Below are 25,673 nucleotides of genomic sequence, written 5' to 3'. Positions count from 1 at the left end.
TTAACGTTGAACACGAATTTTCATTCCATTACTGCTTTAGAAAATTCCATATGTACACTAAAAAATCAAGTACCTATAGAGGGCCTATTTACACTCAAAAAATAAATAAAAATATTGAGTTCTATGCCCCGCATTCTCTTGTTGAACTATCTGTATCAGAAACTATCAAATATTATGCATACTGCAAATTGGTGACAATGTTTCTTTTTCCCCTATCATCTATACTACACAATGTTATTTACATTCTAACTTCAACCACGTCCCCGTCTTTAAGCTCTGTACTGGGTAATACCAACTGGCCATTGACCAATACTAGCTTTCCATCAAGTCCTACTCTTCTAGCAGCATCTGCAGCCGTGCTACCAGTCCTCAACCTCATTATCCCACCATGGGGCCAACATACAATCACCACTTCCCCAAGGACAACCGAGCCAGGATTAACATAAGGTTTTCCACCATGCTTTGGTTGTCCTAAACTTGCTTCAGAGCGTAGTTGCTCTTCCCACCGAAGCATTGTCCTCAATAGACGCACCTAAAATTCAAAACTCAATTAGTTTACAGAACATTAATTGATATCAAGAGTCTATTTGTAACTATCTACGAAAATGTGTGCAGTGATACAGACAAATTGTATTTAAGCCCATGCTGTAATCAATAGAGAGGTGTAGTTGTAGCTAAAATGGGAGCCACTAAATAATAGGTCAAAAGTCGGGACACAATATTTGCCAATAATGCAGTCAACCAATTAACATGTCTTCACCATGAAGATTGCTTTGGGTGCCAAGATCATCCATACACCCATCTTGCAGTTCATTACAATCTAAATTCATCATGTGCAATGCCTTGTGCAACGTCAATCACTGATGTTGCGTCAGCAACTGAGAAAGAAAGCAATGGGGGCTTTGAAGATGCAGTAAAGACTCAAAATGCCCCATGGTTATATTTTGACTAGAAAACTGTTAAACCAAACAAAAACAGAACAATGTTGCCAAAAAAATAAAAGCATCGTTCTTCATAATCTGTCAAAGTTTATCATCCAGAATGTAAGAATGTAGATGCCAACTTATCCTAATTAGTTCATTAATAGAATTAACTAATGGGGGAGTTCCTCTGGCTGAACTCTGAAGAAGAGTATATGTAAAAACATTAAATCCAAAATCATTTAAAACAGTTGTAAGGGATCAGGTATTTTTGATCCCACATTTTCATAAGATCATCCCCAACATATACATAATCCTCCCAACTTTATATATGACACTCAACAAAAATAAGAAAACACCCCTCATATTATGGTCAACTTCAGCCAGGTCATTTTCTGACAGATTGAAGCATTTAGTAAATCAAGCTTGACTAGCAAGCGTGATACAAATAACATTAGATAATTTTCAACAAAGATTCACTTACTAGTAATAAACACAATTGGCTTTCAGAATAATAAGATGATTGTAGACAAACCTTCTTGTTAATGCTAGCTTCCATGGAAGTTGAAGTAATTGATTCAAAGCTTGGCCTAGATGTTACAGAATCGACCTGTCTGCCCTCAAAAACTGCAGATACAAGATCCCAGTATTCAGATTCTTCTTGCTCTGTCAAGTCAATGACTTGGATGAAGGTTGGCAGTAGGCGCCCAAATTGGTCTTGCTGCATGGTCAAAGATAGCTCAATAAATCTTGACATGTCCGATGGAGGTTTGATCATGGGGATTATTTACTAGCAAAATGATAGTAGTCACTTGAAGATTAGTAACTAAATCCCTATTTCAATCCTAGAATCCAATAAAAGTAAAAGCAAGCTGAGATTGATCCTATAAAATAAGAATGCTTGGTTTCCATTGAATATTTTGGCATACTTCTACCCTTTTGCCTTTGAACAATTGGCATAACTCTTAAAGTTTTTGTTATGCCTTCAATAATTTTTTTCATATACCTCAAATTCATAAATATTTTACTCTAAAGCATATTTATAGCTTTTATAATGTCCAAGTAAAAAAAATCAATAGAGTGAACTAGGAAACAGGAATGTCCTGGAAACAGTGAGTAATATGGAATTTCATGAAATTACTGGAAATGTATAACAGAATCTATTTAGGTCTTTAAAAAAATGTATCTAATGATTAATTGAGTTTGTTTGTGGCAAATACATCCAACCCAGTAAAGTGAAACTAATTTAAAATGGGAACTAAATCACTAGCTATAAGCCAAACATTATACATCCATCCTGTAATGTTCTTATATTTGATATAATGCTTCTTATGTGAGAGAGAGAGAGAGAGAGAGAGAGAGAGAGGAGGGGACATATTGCATCAAAGAAATGTAAATTAGCGAGAGTTGGTGTGTGGTACATACTATGTTTTGATGGAAACAAATAAAAATGTTACTTTAGTGGAAATTTAGCAAGAGCTGGGTATGTCAAAGCGCGCACTATATTTTGATGGGAAAAAAAAATTTTAATGTTAGTTCAGCATACCAGATTGTACTAAAATGGACCATTTCCAAAACATCTCAGAGTTTCAGTGTTCCATGAGTTTAGCATTTTAGGAAACAGGAAAACCTTACCTAGGATCTATGAGATGCAAACTGCAGAAAAGATTAACATAGACACACAAACACTAGATTTACATGGTTTACCTAGAAGTAGGGCAAGTCCATAGAGTTGTTATAGTTTTATTATAATTAGTCGCAGACCTACGCGATGCATGAGAATATATAACTAATTTGTAACATGGTATAATGTATAATTTATTCTATAAATTGTACTGGAGATATTATTTTTAAAATTATTTTTCATCTCTCCATCTCTACAAATATATCATTCTATTATTTTGAGTATTTTCTTTTTCTTTTTCTTTTTTGTTGGAAAACTTAGGTGCATTTGATTGATATTATTCCATTATTTATTTTGAGATAAAGATAGATGTACTATTCTTTTTTCAAGTGATTTATTTTTTTCAAACTTTTGTATAGTGTGTTATGGAGTTTTTATTTTTTTATTTTTTTATTTTTTTATTTTTTTACAACTAAAATTTTTAAGTTCCAAAATTAATTATTTGAATTTCTCATTCTAAGAAGATTATCATGATAACCAAACCTCATTACAAATTTACAGTTGATTTTACTCAAATAATTTATAGAGACATTCAAATACATAATCATCTCACTTTTAAAATATCTAAAAATTAACTCAATTCAAAACTATAAGAGCAACCCCATCAGCTCATGCAAAATCTTGCAAAATACAAAAAGAAGTCCGTTTTACACATTTTGAGCAAAAAAACACCCACATCAGTGAGTGTAAATTGTGCATAAATGCATAAGTGCTACAGTAACTCATGCATATATGTACGGTTACTGTAACTCGCGCATTTAATATTTTAGTATTTTTTGGTAGTGTTGGGTCTGTGAGAGAGAGGGGTAGTGAGTGAGGAAATAATAAAAAATTGTAAAAGAATGAATATTTTATTAAATAGATGTGTAAAATAGATAGACTAATGTGGGTGTTTTGTAAAAATGGGTTTGTAAAATAGAAAAAGTAGTTTTTTTTGTGTGCAAAATATACGGAAAGTTTGCATGAGCTGATGCAGTTGCTCTAAGAGGGATAAAGAATACATGTGATAAATAACTCATAAAAGAAAATAAAATTAAAAAGATAAAAAATTAAAATATAACCAAATCATACCAACCTAAAGTAGAGTTAAACATAAAAATTCATCAATCTAGAGAATTAAACATCCACCAAAAGAAAGAATATATATATATATATATATATATAGAGAGAGAGAGAGAGAGAGAGAGAGAGAGTATTCACTTTTTTGTGTGAGCAAAATATGGATTTGGTGGAAGAGAAAATAAAAAAAATTTATAGTAAAAAAAATGGGAGAACAAGGGTCAAAATAAAAGGAAGATGAAGGGATGGAGAAATTAATATAGAGTAGTGGGGAGATACAAATGTAAATGTTGGAGAATGTGTAATTGTAAAGTGGCAAATTAATAATGAGAAAAATAATTTAAAATGAGAGAGAAAATATTGAAAAAAGGTTGATATAGCTCAGCAGGAGTGCAGCAACATTAAACTCTACATTTCAGCTTTTAGATACATATAGACAAGTACAAAATAAGCCACAAGTATTAATATCATTAGCATGTATATACATACACCTTAATACTTTGGGCTTAAGGCAACTAATGTATTAAAAAATACTGGAAATACCCACAATAATTGTATGGGCACAAAGCTTGTGCAATCCAAAGCCATAAAGCCCACACAAAGATCCTCACATTGCATCATTGTGTTTGTCCCCCATGAAGTAGCATCTTTTTCTTTAAAAACTATTTCCTAACAACTTAAATTTTTGGGATAATTAGTAATTTACTATGGTATCAAAGTCGGTAGTCATGAGTTTGAACCATGTCTCCACCCTACCTCCCACTGAAAAAGTTAAAATCTCTCATGTTGGATCCCATTTATTAAGGGGGATTCTAGGCCTTCATGTGAAGAGGAGCGTTAAAATTATAGTTAATTAATTAAACTCATTATTTCCCAGCAATTTAAACTTTTGCAATAGTTGGTAATTTATCATATATATATATAGAGTTTAGAGAATTCTCATATCAGCTTTCACATACAACAAATCACAAGAAATAAATACAAGACAAATATATAGGCCCAGAAGCCAAATGTTCCAAAGTAAGAAGTTAATGATAATTAAAAGAAGACTTATGGGCATGGATCTCATGCAATTGCATGGTGCTTTGGTTTTGTAACCACTCCATTCGAGGTTAATTAAAATGATTGTGCTTCCCTATTCCAAAAAATCAAAGCAAGGGGGAGGTTGGGAGGAAGCGGGGGTTGAGAGAGAGAGAGAGAGAGAATCACAAAGATGAAGGATTTAAAAGGCACAACTAGACAGAAAACTAGATTTTAATGGTATTGAAACTGTTATTGACAGTATATTGTCACTTTCATGGAAATTTGAAGCATGAAACTCTGTAGAGAATGAAGAGGGGCCAGGATCTCCTCTCAACAGTGCTTCTTGAGGCTCCACTCTCCCTTCCCCCCTGAATAAGTAAGACCCCACCATGTCAAGACTGTTAAAGTTACATACTTCTCTAAAGAAAATATTTTCTCATCATCTTTCAGGAATTTATGGAATGGAGGAAAACTTGCACTACCAAGGCAAAGCTTTCTGTTGCAATTGTACTCTACAGTTTTAAGAGATTTCACATAGATAACACTATATACATTGAGACCTCTCCACTAATCACATAAGATCATCCAGAACTCACAGATAAACCCATAGCAGACACTATTACCATATTGAATGGACTCAACATTCATATTTCCAACACCACTCCTTCAGAGGAAAACACAACCATTGTGTATAAAATAACTTTTACACACAATTAAAAGAATAAACTTTCAGATTGAAAGTCACCAAGATATTGAAATTTGAAAGACAGTTATATTTTTCTTAATAAGTGCATGTAAAAGTACCTTGTGGTATATACCATCTCGACAGAGTGTATACTTCTCTAGACAAGTACACCAATCTCCATGTCCTGGTTTACACCACCACTCATCGGACACCTGGAATGCCAAGTCAGTGGCAGTAAATAAAAAAGTTCGTTTGAATTACCATATTAAATGTTACTTGGTCAAAATCCAACCAATACGAACAACTTTGAGCGTTACTTAAAATCTCTAAAAGAATGATCAATCAATATAATGTTTCCATCGCTTCATCAGCACTTAGCATTTTAGCACAATAGCATCGTTACATTAAAGCATGAAATCAAGTGCCCAAATGGTCAGGTTGTGATGATACTATGTGACCTGGGACAGGTGATCCTATGTGAGAGAGGCAAATGTATTTAAGGTGCCTAACTAAGCCCAAGTTGATGATGTCATTGATACATTTTTGAGATATAAGTTTGCCTGGCTTGGAAGAAAATATAAAAAGTATGGTTTAAGTGAAAAGAGTAAATCATGACATTTGTGGGAGGCCTAGAGTTTCCTTTTGTTCCATCACCAAAAACAAACTATGAGAAACAAGCTCATTGCATGCAGCAGAGAAATTATTTAAAATAATGTCATTTCATAATGAAAATTTCAGAAAATTTCTTTACAAAATAATATGGCTGAAATTAATTTTAAAACTTACCATGAGCATTATCATTATCTTCATACAAAATAATGCTTCTAATTCTTACATGGAATAAACAGAAAGAAAAGGACGTTGATCATTATGGATCCAATAAACTTATAATAAAAAATCCACTTGGACTCAATCAATATTAAACAAGGATAGAATCATCATCAATTATAACTTATTCCTGCCATAAGCTAATTCATCCATATTTATGACCTCTCTCTCTCTCTCTCACATATATTCCTGGTCATCAACCATAACTTGTGTCACATACAAACCCTACCTTGGTTGGAAAGGTTTCATAACTTTTGAGGTCCTAAAGTTATCATATATATATATAAAATATTGTCGCCCTTAACATTCCTAAAATTAGTCATTGTACACCACAAAGGTTTTATTTTTATTTTTATAAGTGTAAACCACAAAGCTAACTTGCACAATTATTCCACTAAATAGTACAGTAAAAAATAATTAATACTAACACTAAACATGAAAAAAAAAATGTAGATAGAAACTGCAGGATTTCCTAATCATAACTTTGATTAAAAATTACAATGAACCTTTTGGGCAACCACAGCCATAGGTATCAAAGTGTCATTACTAGCACTAGCTTCTTTACATGCATATGGCTCTTCTTTCTCAAATAAAAATATATTTTTAAGTTTAACCACAAGTAGTTAAAGTTTAAGTATAAAATGTGTCTTAATTTATGGAATTTGAACTTTGTACTTCACGTTTTTAAAACCTTTTTATTCAATATTTTATTTTGAGAGTATGACTTTTTGTGTGGGTGAGTGTGGGATTTTTATTGGGAGTAGAATTTGATTGACAATTTTAAATTTCTCAATTTACCTTTATGTCCTAATTTTTCTTATAGTTAAATCACTTTCAAATAGGTAATAGGGTTATTTTTGGAGGTATAGAAAAGTGGACACTTAAGAGATATGTTCCAATTATATTAATAGATAACATGAAACAAGGTTTAAAACATCAGAAACAATACAAAATCAGAAAAGACCAATACTAATAAACAACCTACTATAGAAAATTTTGTTGACTTGTGCATTATGTGTCGTTGCTGTGGTGAGACAATGAATCATTTGTTGTTAAATTGTAGAAAGGCTTATCGACTGTGGTGCTTTGTCCTTAGGATTTTTGGAATTTCATGGGTTCCCTCATGTACGGTGTCAAATTTTCTATTTAGTTGGTGGAATTGGTTGGGGAAGCTTTCATCTTACATTTGGAACTTAGTTCCGTTGCGTTTGATGTGGTGTATTTGGAAGGAATGCAATCGGCGGACGTTTGAGGATTTGGATAGATCTAAGGACCAAATGCTTGCTCTCTTTTCTGGTTCCCTGTTTGATTGGGCTAGGGCTTGGGGACTCACATCTAGTGACTCTCTTCCTCTATTCCTTAGCTCTCTTTCTTTGTAATTAATGTCTTTTTATGTTTTTTTCTTTTCCATCTTTTTTGTACTTTTGATATGCTGGTGCTAATTTGCATCTAGTAGTTTTTTGAATATATTTTTTCTTACCTATCAAAAAAATACTTGACATATAAAATCACTTCAAATTGCTCTGAAGACTTCCCATGTTAGAGATATATGAAGGTGTCAAACCATTAATATTTTGTTTGTATAATTTACAAATTCTAAAGATCTTACTTTTAAAACCATATTTTTAGGAAAATTCTTCCTTAACAACATTAGAAAAATATGTAAGGTACTTGCTTTAAGTATGCTTCACAAAAACAGAGATTTGAAGATTAGATTCATGAAAAAAAAAAAAAAAAAAAAAAAAAAAAAAAAAAAAAAAGAGAGGAGAGAAATTTTATTCCAAAAATATTTTTCAAAAAATAACCACCATGCAATGGCCATAATAGGATGCAACCACTTTCGCTGATTCTATCATAAACAACTTTTTTCTACTAATTTACAAAGAATAAAAAAACAAAAAAAGAATGAATTAGTGAAGTATGTTCTAGAAATTATTCTCCTTTGCAATGATTAGAAAATGTATTCCGTACATTGTAGAGGGAATTTTTGAAAAGCATATTAATAAATACAAAAAATGAAAAAACAAAACTTTCATAAGATACTAAGTACTAAGAATTAACTACACTGACTATCATAGAATATCACTATGATAATTCAATAACACTACATTCAAATCCTATGAGCCAAAAATAAGAACATGAAGATTTTTTCTACCAGATTTGCAAGTGTATAAAATAATAAAAATATGTTTTAGATTTATGCATGCTCTAAACTCAGTAGTTACTGACAATTTATATTGTATTTTTCAATGGTGCAAGTTATATTGTGATAAAACATATGAAATTTACAATTCAATGAAAATATATGCCGAGTTTATCACTGGAATGAACTACACTCTTAGTCACACTTTTGTTCAAACCCTATGAGCCAAAGATAAAAACATGCAGATTTTGTCTATCCAATTCGCAAGTGTATAAAATAATTAAAATAATATTACATTTATGCGTGCTCTAACTCAGTAGTTACTGACAATTTTTATTGTTTTATTTTATTTTAATTTTTTATGGCGCAATTTATACTGTTATAAAACCTGTGAAATTTACAATTCAATGAAAATATATGCAAAGTATATCATTGGAATTAACTACACTCTTAGTCACACTTTTTTTTTTTTACATAATACACATACAACCATATTTTGCCATTTAAGTTGTCTGTAAATATTAATTAAAATGAAACCAATTGAATTTAACCAAACTCTAACAGAACAAATTAAAAATTAAAAAAGGGCCTTTAAATAGCACATTTTACATGATAATTAATTTTGATTCTATGTTCACCTTAAGTCCAACCATACCAATCAATATAAGGTTATTTGCCAATAGGACCCCTATTTGAAGCTACAACCAAACGTTAGCATTCACATACACTAGACCAAAATATAGAGATTCCTTTAGAGCTTATTTCAGATTCTTATGATAACAATCTCCTTCAGAATACAATCACAGGAAATTGAAAAGAAAAAGTACATCATTCCTTTAAAAATTTAAAGAATTTTTAACTTCTTCCAATGAATAAATTTGAGACTAATTATAATAATATGATCAAGAAATTTAAGTAAAGCAACCCGACCTTTTTGTATAACCTTGCGTAGGCCTCCCATCGCTTTATTTGGAAAGAAGATCTTCTGGCGGCTACTGCTTCCGAAGCAGGTAGTCCAAAGCTCACAGCAACAAGCAGTTCTCTGCCATCATTATCTACTCTGCAAACATAATTTTGATGCAGAAGTAGAAGATATATGATACAAAGTGAGAAAATTATACACAAAGTAATTATATACCTGATAATAACAGCAGCAAGCAAGTGACTTCCTTCAACTCTAAGGACTGGATGTCCAACTTTGAGGGAACTATACTTATGAAACAAGTCATCTACCATGGAATTTTGATTGTCCATGTCTTTAGAGATATAGGAGGATGCTTCTATTTCAGATTCATCCATGCTGCTAATGGAAGGCAACTTGTTGCCAGTTTCCTTATAGAGCCAATGTGCAGCAAGTCCATGTTCAGCGTACTCGTGCATCCTCTAAAAATGTGAAAGATAATATCTCTATCAGTTAAATCTAGTACATGGACAAGTAAATTTTACCTCATACAAAATTGCTAGAAGATTTATACCTGGGTTCTTATCTGAACTTCCAAAGGTGAGCTGTCAGGACCCTGCACTGCAGTGTGTAGAGACTGCATTCAACAACGCAACTTTATGGTTTGAAGAGTGGGCTACAAGACATACTAGGTAAATGACAGTGTTCACACTAAAGTCTACTATAGCAGTATTTCATGGGTTCTATGTTTATTTAAAAGTTTTAAAACATAAAAATAAATGAAGAAAAGTTCTTTTTTTGGTTAGGCAACACTAGTCTAGCTGTGGTTATTTAAGAGGTAATTTCTATTCTTTTGGCTGCACCTGCATCAGAAAGGGGAAGAATGATGATGCAGGACAATGAATAGGCTACATGCATTACAAAGAGAAGAGAGCTATAAAAAGCCGAATGTTGATGTTGTACAGGTAGGGATCAGGACAGCCTGGGATTAGTTGTATCGAAGGCCTGCCTTTCTAGGAAGGTGGTGAGGATGAAGTGCATAAAATTTAGAAAAGAGAAATAGAAGATTTGGGTGGATCAGTAGAGAGAAAACAACCTAATTTTTGTTGAATATTAGATCAAGAAGAATTATGAGAAGTGAGCACACAGAATTTCCGCAAGAAACAAGAAAAGAATTGCTGAGAATATCAGCAGGAGAGAGAGAAGAGTAGAAACAGGAAGGGATGGTAGATTCAAAAATAAAACTCAACAATTCAACTTTCATTTCATTTCAACACAAGAAGTTACATCCTCATATAGTAGCTACTAGGATAACCTTTTTTTGTGTGTGGATAAGTTAGCTACTAGGATACTTGGATGGAAAGCAGCTGCTAGCTAAGATCAGCTGTCTTTCTTCACCTCAATTCATAGTGAAAAACTATCATCCTAAGCAACTAGCTCCTGTTTTACCTAAGTCTAGGAAATTAACACAACAAAAGTCAAATACTTGGCTGATATTAAATCTAACAAAAATCTTCAAAATAGGCTGCCAGAGTCATTTATGCTAACTGTTAGTTGTTTCTCCTGCCACTTCTTCTCATGGCTGCCATTGGCCTCCAATGAGGCATGTTTGTCCAATCTCCAATCATGTAATGGCTGCAGCATCAGAGGCTTCCCTGGTTAAGGGTTTTCTGGCAGAGGTCACACCAAACTTTTCAATAATCTTCAGATATTATGTGATCTCCATCATGATAAGCTCAGATACCTTAGAGGCAATCTTTGAATGCTAATGTTTGAAGCACTTGAGTAGGTCTATATTTATACAAAAGAAAAAAGAATTTTCATTAGAATAAAGGAAGCTCTAAAAGAGAAGATTCCTAGAAATTACAATCGAAGGTTTAAGAAATCCATGATATCAACTACAGAATTACAAGAAAAATAAACTTAAGTTCCAATATAGATCTCTCCACTCCATCCATATTAACCACATAATGAGAAGCCACAACCCACACACGACTATTATGATGCCTTCCATGCACCTCTATCAAACAAGAAAAGTCATCTATCACCTTAGACAACAACACTCAATGCAACCCAAAAATAAAAGAAAACAAAGGACCATAACTCGTAGTCAACCAGGCAATGGTGCAAAAGATGATCAACAGATTTGCCGCTCCTTTTTATAAGGCTATGTTTAAAGTCTTACCCAACCACAAGTTCACACAAAATAAACTGCCTTCTTGGGTACCATGCTGTTCCAGATACTTCTCAAGGAGAATAGGATTTTACTAGCATATCTCAATCATTCATACTACAATCAAACACTGATCATACAGGTGCTATACTACTATTAGGTCCCCAACTCATACAACCCACCCTTCCAAGAAAAGAAATTCAATAATATAAAGAATCCATCAATGATTCTACGTCCTCCAACTTCCAATCATGGAAATTACAAACGAATCTAACAAAACAATAGAACATCATGTCCTGCCCTCTAGAGCACAACAGAGAGGACACTGCAGCCTCTTTATCCTCCACAATTGGATATAAGTCTGGGTATACCTCTCTTAGTGCCCAATCACCACACCACTCATTATACCAAAATTTGATTTCCTCCCATCCTGTACTCCAATTCCTTTCTAAAGACTATCCATGTGGCCTACACACATCCAAGGTAGACTAACCAGCTCCCAGCTCCCCATATTTAGCAGCAACTAATACACCTCCAGAAATGGTCACCATCCCCCCAAACCTCCATAACCAATTACCCAACAAAGCTTGGTTCAAAGTGCTTATTTTGCCAAAACTCAACCCTTCATATCTGATGGGGGAGCACACCCAATGCCAATCCATGATGACTAGCTTTTAAGTAACTAATAACAAATAGGAAATGTATAATAATGGGTACATTGGGATTGGATAAAGTAAACCTCACCCCCAAACCTAGACCAGAACTTACCTTATTGGCTCTCTAAAAGGAAACTAAGTTCCTAACTGTATATGTATGGGTGGAAAACATATAAAACTGTTCGGTTCAAATTGGTTTTCGTTTTTGGTTTTATTATCAGACCTGTTTTGCACCTTACCTGTATCCCCCATTTTAGAATTTAACAGAGCCAAGTCATCTTTCTGCTTCTAAGGTCTTGCTCTTTTCTGGCCATATTTTAACTTTTTATCAGTTGTACTTCTTGTATGTGAAACTTTAGACAAATAAGATCGCAAATTATTTTTAAGAAAATGAAATTATAATGAAATAGTAGCATTCCATGCTAAAGCCTGCCATTTCCAGTTTAGTATTAAATATTTTATACATAAACATCGATCCACATTCACCACGCACTGCTTTACCATATTTTGTGAGAAAATTTCCAGAATTATTGCAAGTTTGTAATATGATATAAACTACATATGTGCTTCCATGCATGTAGTGGAGAAAATACCTGATAACCACTAGGCTTGGGATTAACAATGTAATCATCAAATTCACCATCAATGGGGGTCCAAAGCCTGCATGGAGAAGAAACAGAGACACAGACCATTATCAGTGCTCAAGTCTGTATGCAGTTCTATGTATAGAGAAATACCATTCCAAACTAGAGACTACAGATACACAACTGGACCAAAGAATCAGATCTATTTTCTGAGAATAGAGGACCAAAAATTGCAATGATAAATTTAAATCATAGTTAAACAAAACACAGTTAGTGAAAGGCAGTTTCATATCACCAACGTTTAAAACAAATTGATGTCATGTAAAATGAAATTTGAAGAACAGAAATTTCAATTTTTTTACTTGTGTACAATGTTGAGAAGACTGTAGCAACATTGAACAGCAGGCCCCTGTAGAGTTCCATTCTTGTCTCCAACAACTACCCTTAAAGCACGGGCATCATATACTTTACTGATGCTGACATCTTTGCGCTTCATCTGTAGCAGGTAAAGATAGAAATATGAATTTCAGTATTTGCATTAAGAATGAATTCTATCTAAATAATTTTCCAACAAATTTCAGACCAATGAAAGATAAAATGCTTCTGCAAACTTTCAACAAAATCAAAATGCAGACTTCATGTTGTGATGAGCCTACTTGGCCAATGCAGCTTCTGTTGCTCAGCCAATATATTTACATCACTTTTCTGTATTTTTCAATGAGTTTAATAAAGGAAAAGAAAATTTCAAAAGTCTAAGCAGAATTTGTGCTAAAGATAAAGGGGGGATAGGGCCTAAATATCCAAGGCATGAACCTAAAACATTTTCCTCCACTAGTGATAATTAACACTTGTTTTAAAACCTTAAATTATTAGAAAATAGTGAATTTAATCATTTAACAATAATATTCTAACACTATGCTCATGAATCACATGTGGACCCAAACTTCCCTTTAATAAATAGGGCTCCACATGGGATTTTCAACTTATTTTAAGTGGGAGGTAGATTAGAGAAGGATTAGAATTCAAGACCACTTGTTTTGATATCATCATAAATTACCACTTATCCCAAAAGTTTAAGCTGTTAGGAAATAATGAATTTAATCTTGTAACCATAATATATATATATATATATATATTGATAAATAATGGAATTTTATTAAATAAGAAACCAGGTACATCGGGGGTGTACATGACAAACAGTACATCAAACACTAAAATTACAATGATCAAGCATTTCTAAAAAATTAGAACAAGGAAAAATATTAAGTTCCAAAATAGACCGTTCCTTCCTTCAAAACACCTTGAGTTCCATTTTCTCCAAATACACCATAGGACACAATAAGGTACAGCCCTCCATAAACCAATGCTCCGATGCCCACCATAGGAACCTTGCCAACTCGAAAATAAATCAATAACACTGTGCAGCATAACCCAAAGGAGACCAAATAGAGTCCACGCCATAGACCATAACTCATAAGCAATAGGACAATGAAGATGAAGATGATTCACAAATTCCCCACTTTTTTTACCCATATAGCACCAATCTATAACTGCAACACTCTTATACCATAATATTCTAAGAAAGGAAAGTCCACATCCTTACGCGGAATCATCAAACTTTTCGAGGGGAGGAACATTCCACCCTTGAGTTGAAAGTTGAAACGGTCCTTTTTGCTTTCTTTGTTTGACTAGATGATTGCTATGGATGGTCTTTCTTTTCCTTCCCTTTTGGATTTCTTAGATTTGTGTACTTTTGCTTAATTTCTGCGATTTCCTTAGTACACTGCCTGTGTTCCAGGGGAGTAGCTTCTACTTTATTATTTCCTATAAATATAGTTTTTCTTTACCTATCAAAAAAAAAAAAAAAAAATGGGGGGCCCAAGTGGAAAACTCCATCCACCATATTTTCTTTCTTTTCTCCCTTTTCACCCCAACCAAACAATGGAAAATCGCAATATCCCCTCCCTTTTCCTTCCCACCCTTTTGCATCCTCTCCCTTTTCACCCCAACCAAACACACATAGCATAAAGAAAAGATAAAGAGGAAAAAAGAGGGGCATGGGGAGAAAAGATGACCTTCTTTGGATTAGATACAAAGTCCTCAAGCCTATCCAAAAAGTTATGAACATCAACAACCACTGTAAACTCAGCTCTATAATACACTCAAAGAAAGAATTTCTTTCTTAATTTTTGACAAAGTAATATGAGAATTTTAGAATTATGATTAAAAGATCAAATTAACTATTTCCTAATAGCTTAAGTTTTTAGGACTGTTAGAAATACGTGGTTAAATGACTAAATTTACCATCTGTCAATAATTTAAACTTTTGGGGCAATCGGTAATTTAACATGGCATTAGAGCAAAAGGTCCTGAGTTCGTTCTTTGTCTCCTCTACTCTACCTCCTATTTGAAATACAACGTGTTAGGCCTCACCAATTAAAAAGGGAATTTGAACTCACACGTGAGGGGGAATGTTAGAAGTATGAGGTTAAATAATTAAATTCACCATATCCCAAAAGTTTAAGCATTTGGGACAATTGCCATTGGTCCTCCCATTTGAAATCTCATGTGTTAGGCCTCACTTATTAAAAAGGGAATTTTAGTCCATACGTGAGAGGGAATGTTAGAAATATGTGGTTAAAAGATTAAATTTACCATATCCCAAAAGCTTAAGCATTTGGGACAATTGGTAATTTAACAGGGACAATGAGTTTATCATAGTATCAGACTAGGTGGTCACAAGTTTGAACCCTATACCCAAGCAAAATTCTCAGCCAAAAGAAATTTCACTCCATTTGAACACTTTCATGGTAAGTTTTTTCAATATTTTTCAGTAGTTTTCAATTTTATTAGTTTGATGTAGCATCTGATACTTTGACGCCAATTGTTAAATATTTTTCCAGAAGTGGGCTGAAGAGGTGGTTTATTGTGCATGAAAGAGTGTTGTTACTTCAGAATTCTTTTCTAAAGTCAAATATATGATAAAGGCATTTAATGGCAAGGTTCACATTATTTCTCATTCTGTATCTCAAAATAGACTCCCAAGTACATACTCAACTGTATGAAAGAGTAGCAACTTATACCTTCCTTCTCTAAGAAAATTCCTTTCCATTTAAAAAGCTCTACAGCACACTGAGCACGGGCATCTTAAAACAACTTTGAGATTCCTAGCACCATGATGGATTACAGAAGAAAACCCAACTATGTTCTAGGTTTTGAACTACATTGAAGCAAAGCATTTAAGTAAAATATTACGAACATAATTAACTCTTCCAATAATATATCATATCTTGTTTCATAATAGTTTACTAAGTTAAAGCATGCTTGCCTAACAGAATTGTTAAAAAGTAGACTCATACGTACCTTGCTGTAAATACCATACAAGCTTTTTAGTCGGCTAGATAAGGTTACCTCCATACCCGGAACATAACTACAAGGGGAAAAAATTAAAAACAAAAATAAAAACCCTTTAGCTGTGGACAAAGTAACAATGGTGATTCCCACATGGCACATACACCAAATGAGATATATGCATAAATAAACTAATAAATATAATAACATCTTTTAGATCATATTCAGGAAGCACAAGCAGCAAATAATAGTGTGAGAAGCAGAACATACGAAGTTGATAAAATTAACTCCCGCTCAAGTGCTTCCTCACAAACCACTAGAGATGCTAAAGCGATTCCAGCATCGCGCAAAACCTTGGGTTTTGAGTGCGTCTCCAGAGTGCTTCTGAGACTATTAAGAAATTTAGTCCTTTTTCTCCGATCTAGCAAGATATCAAAAGGAACCACAGCTTCCAAAAGATCCTGTAAGTAAAGAATAATCAACTTAAATGACTAAGAACAAAGGGACTAAATTCCAACTTCTGATTCTTTCAGAGCTAGCACACCTTGCCCCGGTTCATGTCTACCTTCTGAAAGTCAATATAAATGGTCATTCTAGATGCCTCCTTAAATAATAAGCAACTTACATATATACCATCACAAGGGTTAAAATTACAATTTTAAATAATATCTAGACCATATATTACAACAGGGGAGTGGCCAAAAGTTTAAAGTAGAAGTTACAATCTAAAATTCAAAAAGGTCAAGAAAAATGTAAGAAAGAGGCATAAGAAGGGACACTGCAAAAGGCGATTATCCAATATACTATTTCTAGTGATATAGTAAACATATAAAAGAAACATAATTTTTAGTTTAAATCCCTTACCTTCATGCTTGTGATGTCCTCATCAATTGCCATGGACCCTTTGTCCTCAGAAGCTATGTTTTTTTCATCCAACGGTAGCAAGCTGGCTCTTGCAGATATTCGTCTTGGGTTTCCTGCTCTGCTGCTAGTGGTCCACATGGAAGCTAGATCAGCTCGCATTTTACGAAAAACTTGAGGCTGCACATATGAGTGCAGGACATTGAGACATATAACTAAAGAATCAAAACTACATACCAAATAATAAGGGCATGAACAGTTGAGCACCATGGATATCATTATGATACATGACAGACAGAAAGATTATTATTAAACCTGAAGAACAGCAAAGCACAGATCTTCCATTTCAGCTTTCAATGCCCACAGACCCAATCTGGAAGCAAGTGAGCACCATATAACTAAGGTCTCTTTAGCGACAGCTTGAGCCTTTGGCAGCGGCAGGACGTAACTGTAAAATAAATCACCATCTAGAAGTTTGCTCGTATGGTGAAATTTTAAAGCATAGATTAAGGTCAGGTCAGCCATACAATTTCATTATTTAAAGCTTCACAGGATCCACAGTTTCCATATATTTATAATTTATTCAGACCAGTAAGAAAAGGCCCAGGGCAAGCTTTCATGACAAATCGTTATAAAGAAAGCAAAAAGATTTTGTAGTTAAAAAAAAAAAAAATACAAGGGAAAAGGTGGTGTTAGCTACTGAGGAATCAATTCAAAAAGAAAAATTAACACAACATAGTCACTGTTAAAAGGCATGAACTGATAATATTAACAGAAGTAGAGAGTCAATACATGGTTCTCATGTTGTGAAGACGATCTGCAAGCTTGATGAGCACTACACGTGGATCATCAACCATGCCCAATAGCATAACTCGTAAATTATTAGCCTATTAAATGAAAAGTTAAAACATGAGAATCAGAAAACTGCAGCAGCTAAAATATGGTGCTTCTCTCAGAACAAGAACTCATTAGGTTAAATTACAATGCTACGGTTAGTAGCATCTAATACAAATAAAAAGCATCCAAATCTTTTCATGCAGTAGCTAAGGTACACCAATGCATGCCCATGGGTCTCAACACAAGCTTCTACAAGCAATAGGAATATATAAGAATCAGTACCATATCAGGATATGAGATCATTTCCAATCTATATTCGGATCAATGTGATTGTTCTCATATATTAGACTTAAGGTCACTTGTGATTCGAGTATATTGATAAAATTTCAAAACTGACTTCCATAGAATGGCTTATTGCTTTTACAATTTAGCAAATTAAGTTTTATACCTCTTCAGGACCAAGGGTGTCTGGGTTAACATTTATCCTGCGGTTTCTCCGTAAAAGCTGCAAAAATATGTATAAAAATGTCAACATGAAGAACACTGCAGGAAAGGAGATGAGAAACAAAAATATTAGAATTTTGCAAAAGCCAAAATCAGGGCATTGCAAGTTTGTGATAAACACTACATGAGGAAACCATCAGAACTCATAGATTTAAATGCAATGCCTCCTAATAAACAATAATAAAGACTTTGGAACATGACCTCAATGCAGTAGGACAAAAATATGAGCACAGCAAATCAGTACATGTATGTCAACCATTTTCAGCTTCACACAAACAGCATTGTTTTTTATTCACATTCTGCCATCATGCAGGTGTCATTTATTTACTTGTACTAAGGTAGAACCAAATATTATACTAGAAATTGAAAAAAAAAATTGCATAATTGAAATTCAACTACATAAAATTGAAGTGAAAACACCCCTGCACAGAGAGAATTCTGGATTATGTTATAATAAAATTTCTAATTAACAAACCGTTTTCTAAAAGTGACAAAAGTTATTTCTCGCACTTTTGTCTCAGTTGCTCAAAAGGAAAAAAACCTGAAAATGACATGATTAGACAAGTTTCCATTGTTTCCAATTTCATAAATGAAAACCATTTCAAAAAATGTCATAAAACTTCTAAAACTTCCTAAATCAACAGGTGAAAAGACCTAATCTGCCACACGAACCTTTGCCCTTGAAAGTTGAAACCAAAAAATAATGGGTATTATTATAACAATTTGTTTATAATACCTGATTTATATGACTTATCCTGGAAACACCAGCTACCAACTTAGCTACATCATCACCAAACTCTCCTTCTATACTGTGCAAACTTTCGCATGTATCATCAATCACATCATGAAGAATCCCAGCCACAACTGTATCAACAGCCTGCAGCAGATTTTATAATCTTAATGAAGGAATTGATGGGATGCCATGTGCTTTTCAACGATGAAAGGTTTTCATAGACTACGATTAACACATGCAGCGGTATCATAAACAGACTGTAAATATTTCCAGTAATGTTTAGTCATATTGCTTTATATTAAAATTGGTCATTAATTTCATAATCACCAACGCAGGGGGGAGGGGGGGGGGGGAGAGGAGATAAAGTAATTACCCATGTATATTTTGCCCCGAAGGTTTCATAACAAAATTATCAACACAGGCATAATAAAGGATAAACAATCAAAGAGAAAGGATCAAATAAAAAGGAAAAGGAAGAAAAATAAAATATATTGAGTACTGTGAATCTCAGAAAATCATTTTCAAGCACCAGTGAACTTGAAATTGAGAAGTATTATTAATGAAGCACAAAATACTATCAAAAAGATTTTGCAGAAAAAGAAACTGAAAAATGATAAACCTAGGAATCAATACCTAGTGTTGCTTAGATACGAAAATAACCTTTACTCTAGGAAATTAAATAAAATACTAATAGCCTATTTAGCTAATAATATCTAAAATAAATTTCAATGGAACTATAGTAAAATCAAATTGACATCTAAAATTAAATAAAACTAAATTAAAAGAAAATTGTTTGCATGCTCCCTGCATCAATTATGTTACTGCACATTGTACTAGAGGTCCATTATTGATAGGGCATGTTAAGAAATAAGAACCATATACTGTCAATTCAAAAAAAAGTAGGCAATGAATGCTTCCATCTGTCGCTGTTTATAATCTTTATATGTATGCCTTGTGTACCTAAGCAATAAATGAGACACATGTTTAGATAAACCACTTGGTGCTGGAGGGTCTATCACCCAAAACTAGTACTAATCCTTTTCAAATTAAATCAGGAGCCAGGGGGGAAAAGCAAAGAACGGCCATGAAGTCTTGCATTGGCAGGTTTCCCAAACCAACACTGCTGTATTTCCAGACTATTCATTTAAGGTTTTTCTCATAAATTTGGTCGATCATGTCAAGTTCATGTTGTCCTTTATCGACATGAATAAACTAGAAAACTTAAAAAACTGCATGTCCCTACACAACCAAAAAAAAAAAAAAGCAAAAATTCAGAATGGTAAGTCATGCATGGATCACAACGGTGAAGAGTGAGATTTGCCACATCCGCATTTAGTGTTTCCTCAGTTTAATTTTCTTTTCCTATTGTGCCTTCTTCTTCTACTTTTTGCTTGAGGTTGTTCTTTATTGTATACTTCTTGCATACTTGAGTTGCACCTCCTTGGCATCTTTTGATGCAACTTACTTGTTGTAAAATCAGTCAAGAGTGATAAGTTAATACATGTCTTTTCAACAATATAGAAAATTTTGCAATGTTCTTCATCATTAAAATTTATTACAGAACATTTTGCAAACATAGAAAGGATGTCTTCTTACATTTCTGAAAAAGAGAGTAAGAAGTGATGATTATTGCAAGACTAAACGAATAAAAAATATAAATGCAAAAAACTTAAATCATAATAAGTAGAAAGAGTTTTGCATACTCGTTTGCCACTTGATGGAACCAACATTGCCAAGATTCTTCCAGTATGAATACAATGAGTTAAATAAGGATCTCCTGTCTTCCGCAATTGTCCTTGGTGAGCTTTTTTCGCAAATGCAATAGCCTTTTGCACCTGCCTTCACAGATTGAGTGTTTTAGTGGCAGCAAATGACTATATGGAATTCATGATTCAAGTAAAGATGGTAAACCTTTGCATCACAAAATATAGGACACCCAGTTACATCTACTCCCTCCAGTATAAAAGAACCTGCAGCACAATGATACGATGAATATTTAATTTAATATAAAAATAGAGAAGAAAATGAATCCACAAGTAAAAAATTCATAAGTCAACATTTTCAAGAGCAACACCTGTAAGAATCATGAGTTGGTTTTTTTTTTTTAGAGAAAATATTTTAAGAGGTACTGTTCACAAGTGTTATTCACGATGCTGTTCACATTTTCATATGTATGTATATATATATATATATATATATATATTTCTGTCTTTTTCTTTTCTTTTCAACCATAATTAAAATATTTTCTGTTTTGAACCTTAGCCCTTCTGTTGTTCTAAATCCAAAATCCACAAATTTTATACCTAAACCCACCACAACGGCACAACCACACCCACATGTAGACAAATTCCCCAATTTGCTCTACATCAGATTGCTCCTCCATATTAAATTGATCCCAGTCAAAAAGCAAAGTTTCAAGCTATTGGTTGCATCATCAATAGAAAAAAAAATGTACTACAGCTAACACCTATATTGAAAACAAGATGTAATTTATATGAGCTTAGTTTACCATCAAGTAGCTTTTACCAACCACCAATTCCACTTCCAAAAACAGTTTCACTAATGAAAATGGTCATTTTAAACACTTTTGTCTTACGCCTTAATAAAAAAATATTCATATTTCAGCCATGAGAACTACAACATCTGAGAAATTCGAAGTCTACTTGTATTACCTTTCAGGATTAAAAAAATAAAAAATAAAGAGAGTATATGGTTTCAAAAAGCAACTTTTTTAATTTCTTCCAATCTATTTGAGAACTAAAACATCCAAATCCAAAACAAACAAACAAAAAAAGTTTCTGAAAGAAAGAATTCAATCTTTTTTTTTTTTTTTTTGATAATCATGAACACAATGACATGTTTTAATTCTGAAGTCCATGACTTGTTTTTCTAAACCTTACTTGCTACACCAATATAAAGGTTTGTTATACTCGACTTTGTGTCGCTAGTGTACTACACACAGGGAAATCAGATGCCTCCATCCTGGTGAACCCATGAGTACAGAAACCATATTCTTATCGAGTGTGTGTATACGTGTGATCATAGAGCTTGAAACCACAACCCAGTGAAGTTCACTACAGTACCAACTCTTTGAGGAGGTGCCTTGGAGTCAGAAGTTATGGTCATTAACATGGACGGGTTGTTCCTAAAGGAATTTTTTTTTTGATAAGTATTGTTCCTGAAGGAATTCATGAATAAGAAGTACAGACATTCATCTATTGCGATTGTAGAGCCTAGGTAATAAGAGTTTTTGTTCTAGATTGTAAACTCTTTTTATAATGCATTGCCTTATTTGCAGTGTGTCACTCCCGTAGTAGTTTTTTTCTTTGGAGATGTTCTCCATCGATTTTCCAATTCATTACTGAAAGCATAATTTAGTGTGAAAAAACTAAAGCTTGTTAAGACCCCCAATCTTAAAATTACAGCTTAATTGCTTTTACTCTAACTTATCTAAGTGCGAAACAAGAGTAAATGAAACGCAATCACCAGAACTGCTCTCTAATAAGCCATAAGCAAGCAAGAATAAATATAAAACTTAAAGAGTAAGGAAAGAGAGATGCAAACACAAGATAACACCAAGATGTGTTATTGAAGAAGAAACCGAAGAACTCGGCGAAAAACCTCTCTGCGACCCTCCAAGTCGAAATCGATCCACTAGTGAATAAGTTGTAGTACACAAATAACAAAAGACCCTCTAATCCTAGTCTACCCAATGTACTTGAACCCTCTAAGCTCCTGCTACCAACAGACTTCTCGGAATTTTGTTTTCACTAGCTCTTCGGATCCCGCAATACTGCTTGATTGCATCCGCCAAGCCTCACTAGCTTTTTTTGGCAAATCACCAAAGCTTCCCAAGCTCCAAAATACTCTTTACACTTTGAATAGATGTGAGTTTGTGTTTGGGTACAAATCTCCTCTCAAAGTATAACAATAGGAGAGGGAATGAGAAAAGACTACAAGGATTTCTCAATCAAGGATGAGTAGCTCTCTCTCTCTCTAAAAGGTGGGTGTATTGTCAAAACCTCTCTAGGGTTTTTCTCTCTGAATAGCCTCTCTTAATTTTGTGGGTAATGAAAGTATATATAGTATGGGTGAAGGGTAAGAAAGTCACACTTAAAATCCTCCAGACAGAGAGTTTCGTGGGTACCTCACGAGATGGCCTTTCTCGTGAAATACTTGCAAAATATAGCCTGACACTTGACTCTTCAACTTCCAACATATGCTTCTCACGTGGCCTTTTCGCAGGTTCTTTTACCCGCAAGCTTCTTGCAAGCTAGTCATGAAATTGCACTGATGTTCATTGCAAGCTTGATTTTTCACCAACTTAATACTAAATCCAATATAATAAAATTCCACAAAATACAAGGAAATAATTTATTGCAATTACAATACTTTTTGTCATAGAATAAAGCCAACAAAAAACATAGTTGTAAATCACAACTTTACAATTACCAAATTTGTGTGTTCTAGTTGCTTTATCACTTTATTTACAGATTTCATATTTGTTGTGGTTGTGGTTGTGATTTAAATTGCGCTAACTGAGATCACATAATTGATTAATCAGCAATAAATTGATAAGTCCACTACATAATTAATTTGGGGTCTAAACCAGTCTTCTCATTTGGGGAGAACACTATTGTTAATTGGTGTTTCATCTATAAATCTAGTGAAGAGTGAGCAGATCATTTGTTACACGGTTTGGTTGCAAAAGAGTTGCAGTCATTAGTAGGTATTTTATTTGAGGTTCACTGGATGAGGGCTAAGGGGGTTGTCAATGTGCTTCTTTTATTGGGAAGGGATATTTGAATGCGACAAAAATAACTCTGTTTGGCATGTGCTTCCATTATGCATTATGTAAATCATTTGGAGAGAAGAATAATCAAACCTTCAGCGGTGTTAACCTCCCCTTGAATTCATTAATCTCCCTCTGTCTCTGTCATTCTGTCTATCTGTCTTGCTCTTTTTCATTGTCTAATAAGATGGCTGCTTTAGCCAAAAATCCTATTTCCTCTTTTTTTACAATTTTTTGATCTATTGAAATTCTTTCTTTCTTTTTTAAATTTTAAATTTTTTTTTTTTGAGGAAAAAAAGAATTAGGAATCATCCTTAGTTGAAACATATTCTTGTTTTCAGGAAAGAAAACAACATAAATCACATAATTAGGAATCTTCTTTTGTTTTCATTTCATTATAAGTTCCCTCCGCAACCAAATGGAGCACTAAGCTATGCTCAGACACAAGTTTGTTCTAAAACACATTACAAAAGCGTAACCAAAACTCAGTTTCTAAGAAAATGCAGGAAGTGAAAAACATATAGTAGAGTCTTTTCCTGTTCTATTGTTCTTCTTTCGTATGCAAAGTTTAACTCAACCAGCTCCAAATATAGTTGTACAAGAATCACTCAAAAAACAAACTTTTCATTTCATTATTCTGCACCAACATGTTCTTAGCAATCAAATACCCACAAATGCTATTGACAATTATTAATTCAAAATTATCTTTACTGAAAGCAACCTAGTATCAAACTTCGACTCAAATGTTAATTTTTTTTTACAAAACATAACTACATGAAACCATTCATCGAAAGTTCGAAACAAGATTTTGTTTTCAAAAAGCAATTTATCTTACAACAAGTGAACCATATTGATTGCTCCTCCACAGTAAATTGATCCCAGTCAAAAGCTTCATTAGCATCTGTCAAATAATGTACTACATCTAAATTGAAAAAAAAAAAAAGGAGGTAATTGATATGAGCCTTAGTTTAACAGAAAGTAACTTTACCATCCACCGATTCTGCTTCCGAAAACAGATACATTAGTCATTCCTAACAGAATTGTGTAACGCCTTAATCAGAAAATACTCTATATTATTATTTTCTACTCTGAGAAATTCAAAGTCAACTTATATATTCACCTATACAATTAGCAGTATTTGGTTTCGGAAAGCAACTTTTTGAAACATCCAAATCCAAAAACAAAAGCTAAAAAAGTGCTTCCAGAAGCTACTTTTAGCACCGAATTCGCATCATAAAGTTTCGCGCTAATTAAAAAAACGAAAAGCAACTTTTGTAATCGATTCCAATCTATTTGAGAACTCAAACATCAAAATCCAAAAACAAACAAAAAAAAAGTGTTTTAAAGAGAGCAGACCTGGCTGTTCCTCCTCAAGCTTGGGCCACAAGAAATCGACCTTGGTGGAGAGACAAGCGCCAGAAGCGATAGCGACGGCGGTGACAGCGACTTGAGTGATGGCGGAAGTGACGGCGCCGTGGACGGCGGAGCCGGAGGAACCGGAGGCGGCGACGATGGCATTGGCGGAGGCGAAGAGGGAGGAGGAGACGGTGAGAGCGGGGGGAAATCGGTAAGAGTAGATGCTGGTGCGGCGGTGGTGGTGGTATTTATGGGAATTGCGGAAACGGTGGTGGAGAGTGTGGAGGAATGAAGGAGGAGTCTTGTGTGCTAAGAGGGACATTATTGTGTGTGTGCGCGCTTTTTTCTTTTCTGGTGGTGGTTACTTGTTTTTGTGTTCACATTTTCTGTATGCTTTATAAAATCAAAGAGAGAGAGAGTGTGTGTGAATATGTGGTTGGGAAATGAACGGGTAGGGGAATCTACTAATGGTTATTAGAGTTAGTTGAATAACTGTGTGGGACTGTGAGAGAGAGTGAGAGTGAGAGAGAGAGTGTGTGTGTGTGTGTGTGTGACAGTTTTTGAGTATTTTACGGTAACGGTT

At 33.8% G+C, this 25,673-nt stretch overlaps 1 protein-coding gene across 2 annotated transcripts; it reads right to left on the bottom strand.

The window, feature by feature from the left end:
- Positions 1-25,523, bottom strand: LOC126700066 (uncharacterized). Of its 2 annotated transcripts, none has more exons than XM_050398045.1 (18): positions 25,091-25,523; positions 20,854-20,912; positions 20,646-20,777; positions 18,946-19,086; positions 18,154-18,210; positions 17,661-17,755; positions 17,184-17,316; positions 16,872-17,048; positions 16,278-16,468; positions 16,020-16,086; positions 13,019-13,152; positions 12,666-12,732; positions 9,818-9,880; positions 9,481-9,725; positions 9,273-9,402; positions 5,491-5,583; positions 1,456-1,641; positions 1-532 (listed from the first exon to the last, which is right to left on the bottom strand). In XM_050398045.1, the coding sequence occupies exons 1-18, from the start codon at positions 25,410-25,412 to the stop codon at positions 239-241; spliced, it is 2,586 nt and encodes an 861-aa protein (XP_050254002.1). In that variant the 5' UTR covers positions 25,413-25,523; the 3' UTR covers positions 1-238. The 2 variants fall into 2 exon arrangements, with proteins under 2 accessions (XP_050254002.1, XP_050254003.1); XM_050398046.1 differs by having other exon boundaries at positions 20,646-20,781; positions 25,091-25,181.
- Positions 25,524-25,673: the final 150 nt, after the last annotated feature.

The sequence above is a fragment of the Quercus robur genome, chromosome 9 (genome assembly GCF_932294415.1).
Source record: "Quercus robur chromosome 9, dhQueRobu3.1, whole genome shotgun sequence".
Lineage (NCBI taxonomy): Eukaryota > Viridiplantae > Streptophyta > Magnoliopsida > Fagales > Fagaceae > Quercus > Quercus robur.
Note: the sequence above shows the minus strand (reverse complement) of the source record. Positions and strands in the feature narration are given on the sequence as shown.